At 37.7% G+C, this 19023-nt stretch overlaps 1 protein-coding gene and 1 pseudogene across 2 annotated transcripts; one reads left to right on the forward strand and one right to left on the reverse strand.

Moving 5' to 3' along the window:
- Positions 1-2289: 2289 nt before the first annotated feature.
- LOC101308723 (3-hydroxy-3-methylglutaryl-coenzyme A reductase 2-like) lies at positions 2290-4205 on the reverse strand. Its single transcript, XM_004290042.1, has one exon. The coding sequence runs from the start codon at positions 4203-4205 to the stop codon at positions 2415-2417; it is 1791 nt and encodes a 596-aa protein (XP_004290090.1). The 3' UTR covers positions 2290-2414.
- Positions 4206-12307: 8102 nt separating this feature from the next.
- Positions 12308-14449, forward strand: LOC101309015 (annotated as a pseudogene). The gene has a single exon (XR_183917.1). The product of XR_183917.1 is annotated as a 3-hydroxy-3-methylglutaryl-coenzyme A reductase 2-like (transcript).
- Positions 14450-19023: the final 4574 nt, after the last annotated feature.

Raw genomic sequence — 19023 nt, forward strand, 5'->3', positions numbered from 1 at the left:
AAAAAAAAAACTTTTAATTAAAACAAAATAAGTAAGGATGTTACAACGCCCTCTTAGATGAGTGTGAAGGAACATCAAGGCAGCGGCCGGATGCCCCCACACAACGCCAATGTAATGGCAGTGATTCCTTCTATGAAAGGTTCAGGCTTATTCATCCCTACAGAAAGACACATCAAATACGAAATCAGAATCTGCCCAGTTTCGTAGGTCAACTTCCACGGGACCTACATGATAGCCTACTCGTTGGAAAATGGTGAAATTGGTACCATTGGAAAGGTTTATGTGTCTACTTTCCAGAAACACCAACCATTTGATCACACCTATCATATTGAGTGAGTTATGGCTATTTTCGTAAAATAGGATGGATCTGTCTGAGAATCTGCTTTGGCAAAACAGTCAACTTCGACAGAGCTTTGTGATCAGCTTGAGATGAACTAGGTTATGGACCTCGTATGGTTGGAAAGCTACGTGTATCTAGTTTCCAGAAATTTATACGGCTCGTCCATACCTATTGTATCGAAGACGTTATGACTGTTTAAGTAGACAAAGGTCATGCCACGCGTGAATCTGATTTTCAACGCGAACTTATGTTTTGAGTTGTTAGGCAACCTTCTCCTTGAAGATCAAAGTAATGCTAAGCATAGCAAGTCTGATCTAATCATATTATGGCTGGATTTAATGATTAAATCGTTGCCTAAGTCTACTTTTGAAGTATGTGAAGTGCATTGGCTTGCGTCGTTTATCTGTACTCCGAGATTGAGTTACCAATCAGGGGGAGTCGTTGTGTAGACATCAGGGGGAGTCTACATGCATCACATGTTATCTTCAATTGTAGTTGGTGCATTGTGCTCTTTTTCCCTTCGTCCAAGTCTTTTGCTTTACCCACGAGGTTTTTTGTTTTACTTGGCAAGGTTTTTACCGAGGCAACACCAGAAACACCATAACGTATTAGGGACGCAACACAAGGGGGAGTGTTTAAGGAAATTATGCTTCTGTCCTTCTATTATGTGTCTTGCCCTAATACACGTAGGATTGGTTAATCTGGTTTCCTTATTAGAATAGATTACAGTTGATAGATCTTCTAAATCTTTCGGGATACTCTATGTAATGCCTATAAATAGGCCTTTCTATCAATGAATGAGTAGACCGTTATTCTCGTTATATTTTCTCCTTCAACATAAAGGATTTTGATACAAACAATGTATAATTATGCACCTATCACATGGAAAAAAGAAGACAAACATTTCACTTCCTGTTTGAGCCCGGTTGATATTTGGTCCAAGACCACGTGATAGGTTTTGGATAGCATTTGAGCCAATACATGTGGCCCTTTTTAATATAAAGCCCGTTAAAGAGTCGCGAGCTTCGGGGCGCCCAAGATAGATTTTAACAAGGACTGTGGCACCTCATGAGATAAGGTTGCTTGTTATTTGAGTTCGGGAGGAGATTACAGTTGGATAGCGCGGAGGCAGTGCTTATGGTCTAGGCGGAGTCTGTTATGATTGGATGCGTGTCATCTGGATAATGCAGTTCGCGATCAAGGCGTGTCCTTGTGGCATTCTAATTGCTGAGTCCGAATCAGTTTGTGATTGTATCAGCTAGTTGCGAGTCTCTATATACGGGGGGCTCGAGGATCATTCAAGACATACAATCAAATCATACAAACTACAAAAAAATGTTCGAGCATCCTCAAAACCCTAAGTGCTAAAACATCCTTTGCTTTGGTTTACGGAGCCCGTTCGGACTCGTCTTTTCTTCCTGATTAGTTGCTCTGCTCGCTCTCACAATGAGTATCGATTCACAGGTGAATAGTGGTTTATTCCTCGTCCGCGAGATGGCACCGGAGCCCTTTTCGCTTGATTAGAAGCCAGACACACGCGCAATTCACACTCCGCGTCCGCGCGGTGGCACCCCGCAACCAGTTTTTACTTTTTGGTACTGCTAGTTACCTTTTTACTCCTGCTGAGGATTGTGGCCAAAACACTTCCACCATTAAATCTTTGCATATTTATTACTGAAATTATGTAATTTAGTAGAAATACTAAATTTGTCTCTCTTACATATACAAAAAGGTTAATTGCTTCTGTTCGAAGCTTGATGCATCAGAATTGTTCTAGCTCTCAGGGACTGGCCAATCATGTCCTCAACAGAACAAGTATTATGGAATGTACAGATGCTAGCTAGGTGACTAAATATTGGAAAATGCAAGCAGCACTTGCAATAGGCTTAAAATCCTCAAATACCTCTCTCCATGAAAAAGCAAAAATCCTAATTACAAAGAAACCAAATGGATAGAAACTGCTCGTTTAATTAATGAGTACCAATCTGCTCAAAAGACATTGGATTTCTCATCGAAATTTTTTTACAAAGGAATAGTTTACAAAAGAATCTTGAGGATCAAGGGTCAACTAGCTCTAAGCAGAAGTAACAGTTGTGACATCTTTGTTTGATCTATTGTACTTCATGTGGCTCTTAACAAGTTGTCCAGCTGCAATAGCTGACATGAGAGATAGTTCTCCTGCAAGAACAGAACCAGCTACAACACTGGCCAACTGCCTTGCGTTTGTTCCTGGTGCCTCTCTGTTAGCACCCTTCACTCCAAGCAAGTTCAAACAAGCAGACTGAGATGCAAGTTGGGTTCCTCCTCCTACTGTGCCAACCTCAATAGAAGGCATGGTCACTGAGACGTGCAGATCCTTTCCATCATTGATGGCTTCCATCATGGTGATGCAGTGAGAACTCTCAATGTTCTGAGCAGGATCTTGACCAGTAGCTAGATAGACTGCTGAAACGATGTTGCTAGCATGCGCATTGAAACCACCAAGAGCACCAGCAATGGCAGAACCTGTAAGGTTCTTGAGCATGTTAAGCTCCACCAAGGCTGCCACGTTTGTTTTCAACACCTTCGTGACTATGTCTCCCTTGATAACGGCCTCGCAAACCACAGATTTGCCACGACCTTCGATCCAGTTAACAGCAGCAGGCTTCTTGTCTGAACAGTAGTTACCGGATATGCCAATGACATCCATGTCAGGGAAGTCATTCTGGAGGAAATCGAGAACGTTTTGAACACCTTTAGAGACCATGTTCATCCCCATAGCATCACCTGTGCTGCAGGTGAATCTCATGTAAAGGTTCTTCCCGGCAACAGCACACTTGACAGTCTGAAGTCTACCAAATCTGCTAGATTTGTTGAAAACCATGGAAATGGTTTCATAGTTTTCAGGGTCTTCCATGAAAAACTTCAACTCAGCGGCTCTTTTGGCAGAGTTGAATCTGACAACAGGTGCTCTGGTCATTCCGTCTTTCAAAAGAACACTGGAAGCTCCACCAGACAAGTTGATGGCTTTGCAACCACGGTTGGTACTGGCCACCAAGCAACCCTCAGTTGTGGCCATGGGAACTGAGAACTCTCTTCCATTGAGCATAAGAGGCCCAGCAATCCCAACAGGAATGGTAATATATCCAACAGGCATTTCACAACATTGACCCAAGATTGACTCGTAATCAAAGCCTTCCAAAGGCAAACCCTCCAAAGACTTGCCTGTAACTCTCTGTAGAGCCTCACGCCTAATAGAAGCTGCCCTCTTGCAGTCGCCCAGCTTTGTCTCGAGTGAGTATGAAGGAATGGTTCCGGCAACCACAGCCTTGATAATCCCCTCGTCTTCTTCAGTAGGTGGTGGGGTCTCGATCATTGCCTTCTCTTCAAACACCTTTGGGGCAACTTTAGGAGCAGGTTCAGGTGAAGCAATAGGTGCCATTTTGGTAATTGAGAAATCCAGGGCCTGACCGCAAGGGACTTTGCGAGCATCCTCCTTGAGAATAATCTCTTCCTCGTCATCGTCGGCGGCCCAGATGTCATTGCTGGGCTGGAGAATGAGGGACTGAACGAAATCGATACCGAAGAAGCCGAGGAGGTAGATGAAGGAGGCTACAAAGGCTAGAATAGCTACGATCTCAGAGAGATTGATGATGTGGAGAGGAGTGTTGGTACGGATCTTCTCACGCCAGCTGGTGAGCAAGAAGTAGACGACGGAGAAGAAGAGAGCGAAGAACACAGCGTTGGTGATGTACAGTGGCAACGGCAAGGCGTCTGATGCCTTCACGACGTCCTTCTCATCGTCTACGAACTTGACCTTCATTTTCAAAGGCTTCCCTGACTTGGTCGTGTATTGCTCCATCGCCGATCTCTTTCCGACTTCCATCTTATGTGTTGGATATATTGAAGATGGTAAGAGGTTGAAGAAGAGAGAAAGGTGAGCTTTGGAAAACTGAACAGGCTTGGATATTCCTGTTCTGGTTGTTTTCTGTGATGGTTTGAGTTTGATATAGAATGGAAAGGAGGGAGGTCTATATATAGTGTTGATTGAGGCGTGTGAGTCAAGAGCTCGCGTGCGAAGCAGGAAGCTACGTGCATGATCGTCACTGAGAATGAGTAAACAGTCAAACGAGTACACCTATAATTCCATTTGAGGTGTTTCTTTCTCAGCAATTTCTTACTCTCTTATTTGTCCCAGTATCTTTTCGATCTCTTACTATATTGCTTGAAGCTGTGTGCGTTTCTTATCTTTATCTCTATCTTTGTTAATCATAATTTTGAGTTCTGGTATAATGGTATTGAAGACATTCTATGCTCAAAATTTGACGAAAAGAAAAGATTAATGGTCAAGGTCTATATATCATTATATCCTCCACGATCGATAGAACCCTATCCAAATCGTGTTACTGGTGTTAGTGCTATGAGCCACTGTGGCCAATTTACAATAGCTAGTGTTCACGTACGCGTACCCATTTTCGATATATATGTGTTCATTATACTCTTTACTCTCAGGAATCTTATAGAAAGTACATGCCCGAAAGAAAAAAAATTATTGCCGATGATCTGGACTCTGTGATCTGATCTTTTACTTCTAGCTAATCAATGGAAGTTAGCATTAGAAAGTTAATTGAGAATGGTGAAGTTTCTTCAACAAAATTGAAGATAAAACCAGGGCCGGTCTTGAGAATTTGGGGGCTCCAAGCAAAAAAAAATTTCAGGCTCCCTGCCAAAAAGTATATATACTTGCTTTTTGCTTCACTTCTCTGCCTCTCTTTTCTTTTTTTAGCCCCAGAATGATACTTCCTTATTGGAGCCATATAGCACCCTGCAAAACATAAACCTACAGAATTTTAGACATAAACAAAGACATGAAATCAAACATTCAATGATTCAAATACTCAAATCAAAACCTATCTCACAATCAGTCTTCCTAATTGAAATCAAAACCCTTTTCATTCTCAATTTCAAGTTCTGAACTATGAAATTGCAAAAACTATGGGATTAGACTCATAGGAGGAGGACGATAGACTTACCTGACTTTCATCAGAGAGAACTCAGAGAAGTCGAGGGTTGTTGGCCTGCTGCAAGGAGACCTTGATATGAGAAACTGAGAAAGACGCGTGCGGGTGGTGGGGGCGTGGCCAACGTGCAGCACTCGATGACTCGATCAAAGAGAAAGACAGAAAACAGAAGTTGCGTGGGTTTAGATGTTTAGTACATGCCAATTATATATACAGGGCCCTTTCAATGAGGGGTCTATTTTTTTTTCATTTCTAGGGATAGATCATTTGACGAACTTTTCGATCACAAAATCAAATCTCCACCATTTAGTTCGTTGGGCTATATGAGTAGATTATTTCTACAAATTTTCAGAAAATTTGGTGATCGTTAAGTCATCCAAATGAGGGATGTTTTTTTAATAATCTTGAATGGTGTAGGTTTGACATAAGTGTTAAGTTTTTTGTTTTAATCTCAGCCATCAAAGCCCATTAAAAAACAGATCTAATGATTTGGGCCTATTCCTAAAGTGACAAAAAAATAGGGATCCCTCAATGGAAGAGCCATGATTATATATATATATATATATATATATATATATATATATATATATATATATATATATACAGCCTTTCTTGGCTGCGGACGTCCGCACCAAAAACTTTGGTGCGGATTTCCATTTTTTGCATCACTTCCCGATCGAATTTCCTCAAACTTCCTTCTAGACATATCTAGATCATCTTGTGTAGATCATCTCTGCAAAATTTCAGCCAATTTAGTGATCGTTAAAGCCCTCAAAATCGAAAAACAAATGGAGATGATGAACCGGACAGAATTCAGTCCGTCAGTTTTGTAACGCAAGTTTGAGGGCCTTAACGATCACCAAATTGGCTGAAATTTTGCAGAGATGATTTACACAAGATGATCTAGATATGTCTAGAAGGAAGTTTGAGAAAATTCGATCGGGAAGTGGTGCAAAAATAGAAATCCGCACCAAAAAATTGGTGCGGACGTCCGCAGCTGAGAAAATCCGTATATATATATATATGTTTGGTACTTTTTTTGGGGCCCAAATTAAAAACATGGCCCAAGGCCAGTTCTGGATAGAACTCTCATGTTAACCATGCATATGTAAGGATTTCAGTACTAACCAATGAATAGGTTGTGATGTGTTGTTACTTGAACATGGGCAAGCGTGACTCTTAAATCATCATTGTACCGATAATGTCTCAATTAACTTAACCACTTTTAAGGTGTTGGGTTTTAACCACAAAAAAACTCGATATAATTGGCATAATGTGATATTTCCTCTCTAACATCGATACAATTAGGTATGATGTGATATTTCCTCTCTAACATTGATCACTATTACGTACGATTGAATACATGATGTTGCTCATTATTGCCTTCTTTATTCCTTTCATTTTCTGCACTTAATAATCCATGGTTTCTGACTTGTTAGGTGTACCGTATCATTGAGACAAATTTCCTGCTTTTATAACCGCAGATCGCCTAGCTAGCTAGAGCCAACCAAGAAAGAATAGTTTGGAAAGAGTAACAGAGTCGGTCGTATTCGTCTAACTCATAAGTCAAAATGTATCCATGGAAAAAAAAACTCGCAAGTCAAATGACATGTTTGATTGCTGGCATGGATCGATCTCTTGCGTTAACATAATCCGGCAAAATCACCTATAAAGTCTTTGGCAATCTTGTTTTCCACAGAGATACATGATTAAATGGCCAACAAACAATGGCCTCCATAGTCTGAACTGGCTGGCGGCCGCCTATTTCCTTTACTAAGACATAAATATATTCCGGCCACTTGATCAATTATATATATATATATATATATATATATGTGGTAGCTAGTACCGTTGTAGTAATTCTGGTATGCTGTATATATGTGTGTGTCTGTTTTGTTCACGCAGTTCTTACCCAGTCAACAGAAAAATTATAAACCCTAGCTATGGTACCCTACAGGCATATATGAACTTCAATAATGCAATGAATTTTGACAAAGGAAAAACTGTTATGACTCCTATAATTAAGATCATACATGTGCATTATTCTGTTGAACATAGCTGCTCCCTCCTCAAATATCATAAAAATGCAACTTAAAACGTGCAAATATAAAATGCTACTCTAATAATGGAATCGATCAACATTGGGTGGAGGGAGATCGGATACGTAGTAGATTAGTAGAATGCCAAATCCAAATTGATCCTCCAAAAATAAAAATAGAAACCGAGTCACTGACTCAATAGTTTGAATAGTTCATGCGTCATTTGAAAACTACAAGTTGGAATTAGAAAATCCACCATACAACTATATAAATAAATTTATACGAATAGCTATAGGGCGGTTCTCTTTTTTGTAATCTTATAATCATAGATTCCGGCCAGCAGCTACGACTGCTACGTCGACTTGGCTCATCTGTTTTCGCCTGCTTTGTTATTTTCTGTAATACTACGTACATCAGCTAGAATTCAGAGACAAAAGAAAAGCGAAGAAATATAATTAATGAAGAACAATGTTCTTCATTTTACCTATTCTGGGAGAAAACTTCAACAGTATTCGTACGTGTTGTTCTTCATTTTGTTTTATTTCGAATTCTCTTCTTGTTTTGTTATCGTGAGATTCTTATTTGCAGCTTTAACTGTACCACATAAACAACATAAAATCAGGTTTGAAGGATTCAAGATTAATCCAAACTCCAAAGCCCCGTGTGTGTGTGTATATATTACATTTGATTTGATCTGATAATAACAAGAGTAGAGAGGAGAAAGAGATTACGTACCTAATATTATTTTCACATTAATTTCACATTTGCCGGTAGTGCATGTGTTGCTACGCAAGATTAACTACGCGCAAGCATGCTGATAACTTATATTTCGTAATCGCGTTGGGGGCCGATACTATTTGAAGACTAACTAGTTAGCACTGACTCAAGATTTAGAAAAATCTTCATGCATTATTGCTTAGGGTTTTTCTCAATTGAAGAAAACTTAGAGCATGGAAAACTAGTCGTAAGTATACAATTTACTATGTATATAAATTTCAAAGGAAAAAGGAGAACCGTGGGGATCGATTTGTTGATATTGTATTGTAATCTTCTTAATTTCCATCGATATATATGTTGATCGATTCTATGATTTCAGTTGATATATGCACGTTTTTTAAGTTGCACCGTATAAAATAGTAGAATCAGTACGTATTTACATCGCGGTACGTTGATCAAGATAATATTTGAAAAAACATTTAGTGGATGAAATTATGATATTAATTAAGAAAGCAGAGAAGATTAGATATCAATTTACAAATGGAGAAATAATGTACGTAGATCGATATATACTGTAAACTCAAAGATGGATCATATATAGCATACTTGTACCACTTTACATATGAGATGCATGTTTCAAGATGATCCAATCTCAATCAACTGTTTTATCTCGATCAATTATTTCAAATGGGATTGAAACCATGAATAACACATTGTTTTCAATGTTTATGTATTTCTTGATACAGAACGACACTCCAAATCACTCAAATCAGCAAAGAGTATTATGTGGCAGAGCTGTTTTCGTTTTCTTGCAAATTTAAAATGCATGCTGTGCGTTTTTCTCATGGAGGAAATCGGGTGGTAGGTATATATCGGGGCACTACCCATAATTTAGAGTTTGTTGATTTTCTTCTTGCTTGTACGTTGGGTTTTTGAGAGAGATTTTCATGTCTTTTCTTTGTATCCTTTTGATTATTCAACATATATATTCAAAAGAAAAGAGACGGACATGGATGCAGTTGGTCCATGAGGAGCTAATCCAATCTCTTCTCTTATTACACTAAAATTAAAGCAACAAGAAACATCAAAGTCTGATGTTATATACAGTATGCAACTATATATATATATATATATAAATATAATTGCCGCACATTAACTTACCCATACATGTATAATTTAATTTCATGTAATATTAACGTCATGTATAATTATGACGTGGATCGTGTAGTTACGTACGTCCTTTAATTTTGCATGCATGGTAAATACGTAATTGCGTACAGTAGGTGTAGAGAGAAATTGGCCGGAGACTGAAACAAATCAAAGAAAAAACACTTGGTTGTGAGAGCTAGCGGTCTTGAACCTCCATACTGCGATCAATGCTAGCTGCACTAGTCCACATTAATTTGGAGTCTTTCTGTCATTATTGTTATACGGGAAATATGCACTATTGGAGTACGTTACGGAGTACAAATTTTCTGCTCGATCTGCTGGATATATATAGCAGCTAGCTACCTATAGGGTTTTACAGTAGATCGAGTAGTGGTTGGTCGAGTCTTAATCCACGCATACATCTTCAACCTTATCGTCCTTAATTATTCCTTTGTTTTGCCCTAGTGGTATATCACAGCAACGTTAATTAGCTAAGAAAATTAATTAGAGAAAGCAACAAAAAATATTAAAGTCCTGCGTACGTACAATGTGAACTGAAAATCGCGAGTCGTAATTGGTAAAAGAAATAAGCGAGCGCCAACCAGTTCAGACTATATACGAATCGATAAGCTTAATTTGGGATCCCTTTTCTGTGTTCGTGTTTCTTTTACGGAATGTAAATTCTACAGCTAGCTTTCTGTTGGACTTTGTGATCGAGCTAGCTAGCGGTGGATCTATCTATCTTAATTTCCACATATCCTAGCTAGCTTATAAAATGATTAGAGACCGAGTCGTGTCATTCAGGTATAAGAACACCATGCATGCAATGCATCGACTTAATTGGTTTCATCAACAGCTGTTTTGATAACAGCGCGCTAAGAATCGTTTTTAGATCGAACAAATGAATTTGGTTTCTTCTCCTCCTTCGTTTACGAATCTAACATCTCTCTAACCACTTTATCAGCAGAGAACTAATTAATTAAAGAAGAGGATTAATACAACACTTATTGCATTCAATCGATCAAAGCGCGCTTGTTATTCAACACTTATTGAATGGATCACAGATTGAACATCTCGTTATCATCATGGTAGAAAATTCGTGTGAAACTCATGGGTGGTTGCATTTAGTGCGTTGTATAGTTTGATTTGATGACAACAACATTGTGTTTGAGTGAAAGGTGATCGATCATCGAACCAAATTCAACTATACTAGAATTGTAAACTTTGTAAATTTTACTATTATAGGGTATCTATAGTTACCATCATCAATTGCTTATTGTTGTTTAATTGATTTCTTCTAGTTTGAAGGTTTAAAGAAGTACACTTTCAATACATGATGTTAAATCGACTGTACGGGAATGTAACATATATAGTGTCAGACGTATTTAGACGAAGAATTATTCCAATACATATAAATACATATATATATATATCAACCCCCTTTCAATGAGGGATCCATTTTTTTGTTTATTTCTAGGGATAGTGTATTTGACAAACTTCCCGGTCACTAAGTTTGTAGGTGTATATGAGTAGATAATTTCTATAAATTTTTATAAAATTTGGTGATCGTTAAGTCGATCATCTAAATATTTGATTTATTTTTAATGATATTGAACGATGTAGGTTTGACATATCTGTTAAGTTTTTTTATTTTAATCTTAGTCATCCAAGCCCATTAAAAAACAGATCTAATGATGTGAGTCTATTCCTAAAAGTGACAAAAATAGGGATTCCTCATTAGAAGGGTCATGTGTGTGTGTGTGTCTATATATGGCTGTGTCTATTGCCACCCCCAAAAAACTAGGGATTCCTCATTAGAAGGGTCATGTGTGTGTGTGTGTGTCTATATATGGCTGTGTCTATTGCCACCCCACAAAGCACTTTACTCACCCCACACGTTGTTGATTTATTGAATAACTGATATACCCTAATGTAAAATTACAGCAAGAGACAATTAACTGTTACAAATTACAAATTATTATTATTTTTAGATAAACATGTACTTCATAAACTTTTACCCAAAATTTATCATATTCGATCTTTCTATGAAGTCTAAATAAGACAATAGCATTCAACTGAAGGTGAGGTGAACTGTTTGTGTTTTTTTTTCTTTATTGATGTTTCGTCTATCCATTTACTTATTATTTTTCATATCGATTTTGTATGTAAAATTCCATGTCTAGTTGCTCACTTATATATATTAGATTTGTTTTTTTTCATCAGCGTCATAGCTTTTTCCAAGTAGAGTTTACAAATATTTTGCATCTTGATATCAACGGATACCAATGAGTTGTTAAGTTTGAGAGTTTTTTCTTGTTCTTTAATTGAGATTTATACTTTAATGTGATTTTTATTGTTCAGTTTGTGATTTCACTTAGCCAAATGATTTTAATCTTATGGTTTTCTTGAAATTCATTTTGTTTTTAGAGTTTAATGGTTATTGGAATAGGCTGATATTATGTGTATTGCAAATCGGTGAATAAAGTAAATTTAAAATTAAAAAATATATAGACGAGAAGAGATCGAATGTAGGGTGAACAAAACAAATTTGAAATTGAAAAAAATGTATGCAGGATGAAAAAAGAATTTAGGGTGAATAAAGCAAAAACGAGAAAATGGTATTTTAGGTATTGTAAATAGGTGAATAAAATATACTTACAATTAAAAATATATAAGTGGGGTGTAAAGAGAACATAATGGTTTGTAGGGTGGCAATAGACGCACCCATATATATATATGCTTCCATCTTTGACATATTTGCATATATTGCTCACCTAAATTATGCTAGGTTTAGGGCTTTCAGATGCTAGCTAGTATTCAAAAACTCATGCTAGGTTTAGGGTTTTCAAATTCATTTTCACTTACAAGAAACAGTGAGGAAAGAGACAACACAATAAAGTAAAACAATAGAGGTGTATTCCTTTGACTGTTTATTCATTCATTCAATCACAGTCGACAGTGATGACCCTCCATGCAGCTTCCTTCTTCGCACGCGAACTACGACTCCCACGCTTAGCCAACACCATATATACGCATCGTCTCCACCATTCTAACTCAAACTCAAACCAACAACAAGTCGAACACAAAGCCTTCTCAGTTCCTCAGTTCCCACTTCTCTCTCCTTCGTCCGATCCCGGTCGGCGGCTTGTTTTCCATCTTCGACATCCAAAACATAAGATGGAAGTCGGAAGGCGATCGGCGATGGAGTACAGCAACACCAAAGTAGGGAAGCCTTTGAAAATGAAGGTCAAGTTCGTAGACGATGAGAAGGACGTCGTGAAGGCATCAGACGCCTTGCCGTTGCCACTGTACATCACCAACGCTGTGTTCTTCGCTCTCTTCTTCTCCGTCGTCTACTTCTTGCTCACCAGCTGGCGTGAGAAGATCCGTACCAACACTCCTCTCCACATCATCAATCTCTCTGAGATCGTAGCTATTCTAGCCTTTGTAGCCTCCTTCATCTACCTCCTCGGCTTCTTCGGTATCGATTTCGTTCAGTCCCTCATTCTCCAGCCCAGCAATGACATCTGGGCCGCCGACGATGACGAGGAAGAGATTATTCTCAAGGAGGATGCTCGCAAAGTCCCTTGCGGTCAGGCCCTGGATTTCTCAATTACCAAAATGGCACCTATTGCTTCACCTGAACCTGCTCCTAAAGTTGCCCCAAAGGTGTTTGAAGAGAAGGCAATGATCGAGACCCCACCACCTACTGAAGAAGACGAGGGGATTATCAAGGCTGTGGTTGCCGGAACCATTCCTTCATACTCACTCGAGACAAAGCTGGGCGACTGCAAGAGGGCAGCTTCTATTAGGCGTGAGGCTCTACAGAGAGTTACAGGCAAGTCTTTGGAGGGTTTGCCTTTGGAAGGCTTTGATTACGAGTCAATCTTGGGTCAATGTTGTGAAATGCCTGTTGGATATATTACCATTCCTGTTGGGATTGCTGGGCCTCTTATGCTCAATGGAAGAGAGTTCTCAGTTCCCATGGCCACAACTGAGGGTTGCTTGGTGGCCAGTACCAACCGTGGTTGCAAAGCCATCAACTTGTCTGGTGGAGCTTCCAGTGTCTTTTGAAAGACGGAATGACCAGAGCACCTGTTGTCAGATTCAACTCTGCCAAAAGAGCCGCTGAGTTGAAGTTTTTCATGGAAGACCCTGAAAACTATGAAACCATTTCCATGGTTTTCAACAAATCTAGCAGATTTGGTAGACTTCAGACTGTCAAGTGTGCTGTTGCCGGGAAGAACCTTTACATGAGATTCACCTGCAGCACAGGTGATGCTATGGGGATGAACATGGTCTCTAAAGGTGTTCAAAACGTTCTCGATTTCCTCCAGAATGACTTCCCTGACATGGATGTCATTGGCATATCCGGTAACTACTGCTCAGACAAGAAGCCTGCTGCTGTTAACTGGATCGAAGGCCGTGGCAAATCTGTGGTTTGCGAGGCTGTGATCAAGGGAGACATAGTGTCAAAGGTGTTGAAAACCAACGTCGCCGCCTTGGTGGAGCTTAACATGCTCAAGAATCTTACTGGATCCGCTATTGCTGGTGCTCTTGGTGGTTTCAATGCACATGCCAGTAACATTGTTTCAGCCGTCTACCTTGCCACTGGTCAAGACCCGGCTCAAAACATTGAGAGCTCTCACTGTATCACCATGATGGAAGCTATCAATGATGGAAAGGATCTGCACGTCTCAGTGACCATGCCTTCTATTGAGGTTGGCACAGTAGGAGGAGGAACCCAACTTGCATCTCAGTCTGCTTGTTTGAACTTGCTTGGAGTGAAGGGTGCTAACAGAGAGGCACCAGGAACAAACGCAAGGCAGTTGGCCAGTGTTGTAGCTGGTTCTGTTCTTGCCGGAGAGCTATCTCTCATGTCTGCTATTGCAGCTGGACAACTTGTTAAGAGCCACATGAAGTACAACCGATCAAACAAAGATGTCACAGCAGTTGCTTCCGCTTAAGAACGTACTACAAGACCCCAAAGCTAGTGCCTTTAAGCGTTAAAAGCCATAAGAGTTAATGGTGTGTATGGGTACAAATGATCATGCCCCAGACTGTTGACAACGGAGCAGGAACATTTAGAGATAGTAGTTACTTGCTTAGCAATCCCTTCAGATCCCTTCAGATTTTCCTTGTAAATTTCTTTGGAAATCTAATCATATATCTTACTTTATAAAGTTGGTACTCATTATTAAGTCATGCATGCATGTATTACTGGGTTACCCAATCAGTACTTGACATCGATAATCATGAGTAGTACTGTTAGGCTAGCTAGCTATACAGTAATTCTCAAAGTAATGAAACCCAGATCAAGGGGATTTGTACCGGAGGTCATCAGAGATTCATAACATATATTACTTCAAGGGAAAATATATATAGCCCTAATTAACCTTGGTAATGATCTCGAATGATCGAGTCTGTTGTTGCATGATATCATTTCTAGTCTTCCCCCTTTGTAAGATTGGTTTTGTCCTAAATATGAATGAATCTGATCTGTATACATCACCACTTCACAAGACTGGAGATTGTTATCACTTATCACCGCCACTTCGCACAAATCATATATACCAAAACCGACTTTCACTTAATTTCCGACATATGAGTACGTTGGTTGGTCGAAGTTCCAACTCATTCTCACTTTGAGAGCTCAAAAGGCCTAACCAACATACAACCAATGGTTTAGGGCTTGGGAGCCAAAAACCCCTAAATAATGGTATTCATTAAAACGTAATTAATTAATTATGTATTATTGACGTCTACGGGAACTACGTACTTAATATCAGGGGTGATTTTGACATCGATCGTAATCTTCAATTAATAAATCTGGACATGTATGTATAGTTTTCTTTAATCTAATTTTTTGCACGTTTAAAGCAACACCTCAAATATTGAAGTCAAATTACAACATCGTTTATACATTATACAATTATTTTATACGTACTACATTTCTTCAAACGCAGTAGTAGTTCTTCAATTCGTACGCCTAACACTATTGACCAATAAAAACAAAATTCACACCTAACATTGTTGTTGATTTTGTTTAATTTTCACTGGTTGATTTGAATGCATGTCATTATAAAAGGTTTGAACAAATGAACGGTAATAACAAGAGGGTAGGTGACGATGTACGTGTATATACAGTATATATATTATTCTTTCGATTGTTTTGCTTTCACACACTTGCCAAATTGCCGGGAAACACCAACGTACGTAAGATTTGTTGTACCAATTAATGATGATTTCCAAAGACCACACTCATTCTTTTCTTTTTGCTTGAATTTTTTTTCGTAACATAAAGAATGACTCTAGTCGGATTGTAAAATAAGAAGTGAAATCCTTATTCCGTAAATTATTGATTAAGGATAGTTTAGTAGATCAAAGAATGTACGGTTTAGGTTCTTCATCCCTCCACTCAATTTACATACTTTTTTTCTTTTTCAATGTACGTGTTAATGCATGTGAATGATATGATGCATCAAATTTGTAAACTGAGTCCTTAAACTAGTAATATTAATTATTGAAGTTGTAACATAAGTCCTTAAAATTGTAAAATTTTCTAATTACAACATTAATAATTATGTGTCATTAAATTGATAAAATATGTGCTTACAGTGGTAATTGAGTCTTTAAAGTGATTAAAAAAAAGTTGTGACAACTTTGAAGACTCATATTACGTACATCTTTGATGACTCAATTACCACTTTAACAACAAATGAGGACTAATGTTGTAACTAATTTTTTTTTACAACTTTAACGACTTATATTTTAACTTTGAGGGCTAATATTACATCTTTGAGGGCTAATATTACATCTTTGAGGACTCACTTTATAACTTGAGGACAAAGTTGATGCATCACATGCATTAACATACCCTAGCCTTACCCACAATTTATATACTTATAGTCAATCAAACCTTGGGATGTAAGGATGATCCTTCCGGCTACTTTTTTTTTTTTTTGAAACAGGGACATGAAGCTTTTCATCCAAAAAAAAATGGTAATTACAACATGACCCGCCCACAAGGGCCGAGGGAATGAAACCATGCTAGATAGCTCGAAAGCAACCTAAATGAAACTACCATAGAGTTTAACCAAAATAAAGCAAAAACCAAAGCTATAAGTAACAGGGGTGGGCATGCCCTAAACTTGTAAAAAAAGAACATCCCAGAATCATCCTACGCAGAGGAGGTTGCCTTGGGATCCACAACAACCGCCATATCTAGAACTGGTGAGGCCTCCGAACTCGCTCCAAGTCCACCCTCAAGGGCAAGGGTTCGTTTGACCAAACCGGTTGTCCTCCTCCTCTGCTTTAGAGTTTTGGAAACTGCGGCGATTACCTCCTTAGGTTGATTCTTTAAGCCCATCGGTCTTCCAACGTTGCGTTTTTTTGGAGGGGAAATAATCAGAGTACCTGCAAAGTGAGTCAAAGAAAGCTCCAACATAGAGCCTAGAGGAGCCAAATTGGCTTCAAGCATGGTCACAGGACCTTTCAGCCTCTTCCCCAGATCCAGCTCCACCAAGACAGAGGCGTCACACTTCTTCTCGGAGAGGATCGAAATCCCTACTGGCCGGCTAATGAACCTGCACCGGAGCACTCACCGCCGGCTGAGAGAAATCCTTCCAACTACTTATGTTGGGTTCCAAATTAACTTCGTTTTAAAGTAAAAATAGATATAGATATATCTCTACTATAAAAAAGATAGCAATCAGGAAATTTACCAAATTGTGAGTGCCATAATTACCTTTAATAAGACAACTAAAACAAATAAAAATAACAGAAATTTTATTCACACATCCCAATTTTCTACATACACATCTCCTTTTTTACAACCTCATTATTATTAAATTATATTAGTCTATGAAATTACCAAAAAACATCAAACTGAACAATAAAAAACTAATATTGAACCTTGAGAGCTAGGATCTGTGCCACTAAAAGGAGATGATCGAGAAAGATCTTTCATTTGGGTTCATGATTTTGGCTTCAAAAATTATGCTCAGTTTCATGCTATTTATCTTGATTTTTATTCTAGTTTCATACGAGCTGGTCTGTGCTTATTTGATATATAATTTTCTAATAAATTTCAATGATTGTTCATAAAGTGCAGACTAAAAATGAAAACCTAAATTTTGCATTCTTCAATTTCAACAAAATGTTGAGTTCATTTCCAATCCACATATCTTGAGAAATTGATCTTATATCTCTTAAGAAATTGAACTAAAACCTAAAATGCTAGAATAATATTTTTGAAATTAAAGTCTTTTGTATTTCAAGGGTAGTTTGGGAAGTTATGGGTTGTGTATTTAGTAAAATCTAATAATAACATATTTAATAAGTGGGGTATTAAGTAAGGAATGTGTATTTAGTATTTTAGGATGTGTGAATAAAATTACTCTAAAAATAAAAGTTATTCTAGTAAACAAGAAAATATATAAACAAAATAAAATAAAAAAATTAATAGAGATGATTGAGGAGAACTAAACCAAAATTAACCAATATAGGTGATTGTGATGCACGATGCACAAGTGAAAGACTAGTATATATAAATAAACTGAATATATATATATATATATATATATGTACAACAATAAAAGATCAAACAATATAATCATAACTTTGGTACAATGGTCTACGATGATTTCAAACTTTTAATTATTTTTTTGCTTTTGGTGTAAAGAAAGATTATCAAGAAAAGGCAACCATTCTAGTGCCAAGTCCTACCTATTGACTTATAGCAGGATTAGTAGCACAATGATCTTTCTCCGACGTCGACCCTAATGCAAGTACCATGTAATGTTACCACCAATAACAAACACATAATATATATTTATATATATATATATATGTATATATATATACACACACATACCCACACTCTCATAAAAATATTAATGAGATTGAATTCTTAGTCTTACACTCTTTAGTAAACGAAATAGGCGCCAACCAGTTCAGACTATAGTTTAAACAAACAAGGGGCAGTAGACTTGCTCACTATTGTTGAGTGATAATTTAGATTTTCTAATTGGACTTTGTGCGTTATATCTCTTTCACTTCATAATAAAACTAAGAATACTGTCACCAGCATTTCGAAAATATATATATAGGTTGTATAGAGACAAATGATATTCTCTAATGTAGAAATGGTGGAATGCGACCTTAATCAAATAAATTATTTTTGAGTTGTCGTTCAACAAAAATACGAATGTAATGCAGGACTCTACGAATAATTATTTTCATCACACAGCTAATTACATAAAGATTATGGCTGATTGCAGATATGGTTTTAAAGTGCATATAGATGGTTTCAACTTTCAAGAGCCAACAGATAAGTGCAGAGATATATAAAGCCAACAACTTACTCAACTAATTAAGTATAGATCGATATTGCTCGATTTATACAATATATAGATCGATGCATTTCTCCTCCATCAGATTTCGTTCCATTTCTTTTTTCAAAGTAAGAAGCATGATATCAAGGGTTTTCTTACCGCAGTAGGGATTGTGTCCTAATCCCGGGAGATCGAGGCTCTCCAGTCCCTCACCTCTCCCGGATGATATATATCATTGGAATCTCGTTTTAATTAAGAAAATAACAAAAAAGGAGAAATACAATAAAATTTTTGCAAATCTGAAAATTTAAGTTAAATAAAAAGATACTTGAAGTCACCAAAAGCGTGTAAAGTCACACATAATAATTGACGGACCCGGTTAGATATAACACGATATTTATGAGTCATAATCTAAGTAAATTCATATTCGACTCTCCTAACAC

Source organism: Fragaria vesca, linkage group LG2, assembly GCF_000184155.1.
Source record: "Fragaria vesca subsp. vesca linkage group LG2, FraVesHawaii_1.0, whole genome shotgun sequence".
In the NCBI taxonomy this organism is placed as follows: Eukaryota; Viridiplantae; Streptophyta; class Magnoliopsida; order Rosales; family Rosaceae; genus Fragaria; species Fragaria vesca.

What these genes read in the sequence shown, in the direction of transcription:
- LOC101308723 (XM_004290042.1), bottom strand. Translation starts at nt 4,205, where the DNA reads ATGGAAGTCGGAAAGAGATCGGCGATGGAGCAATACACGACCAAGTCA.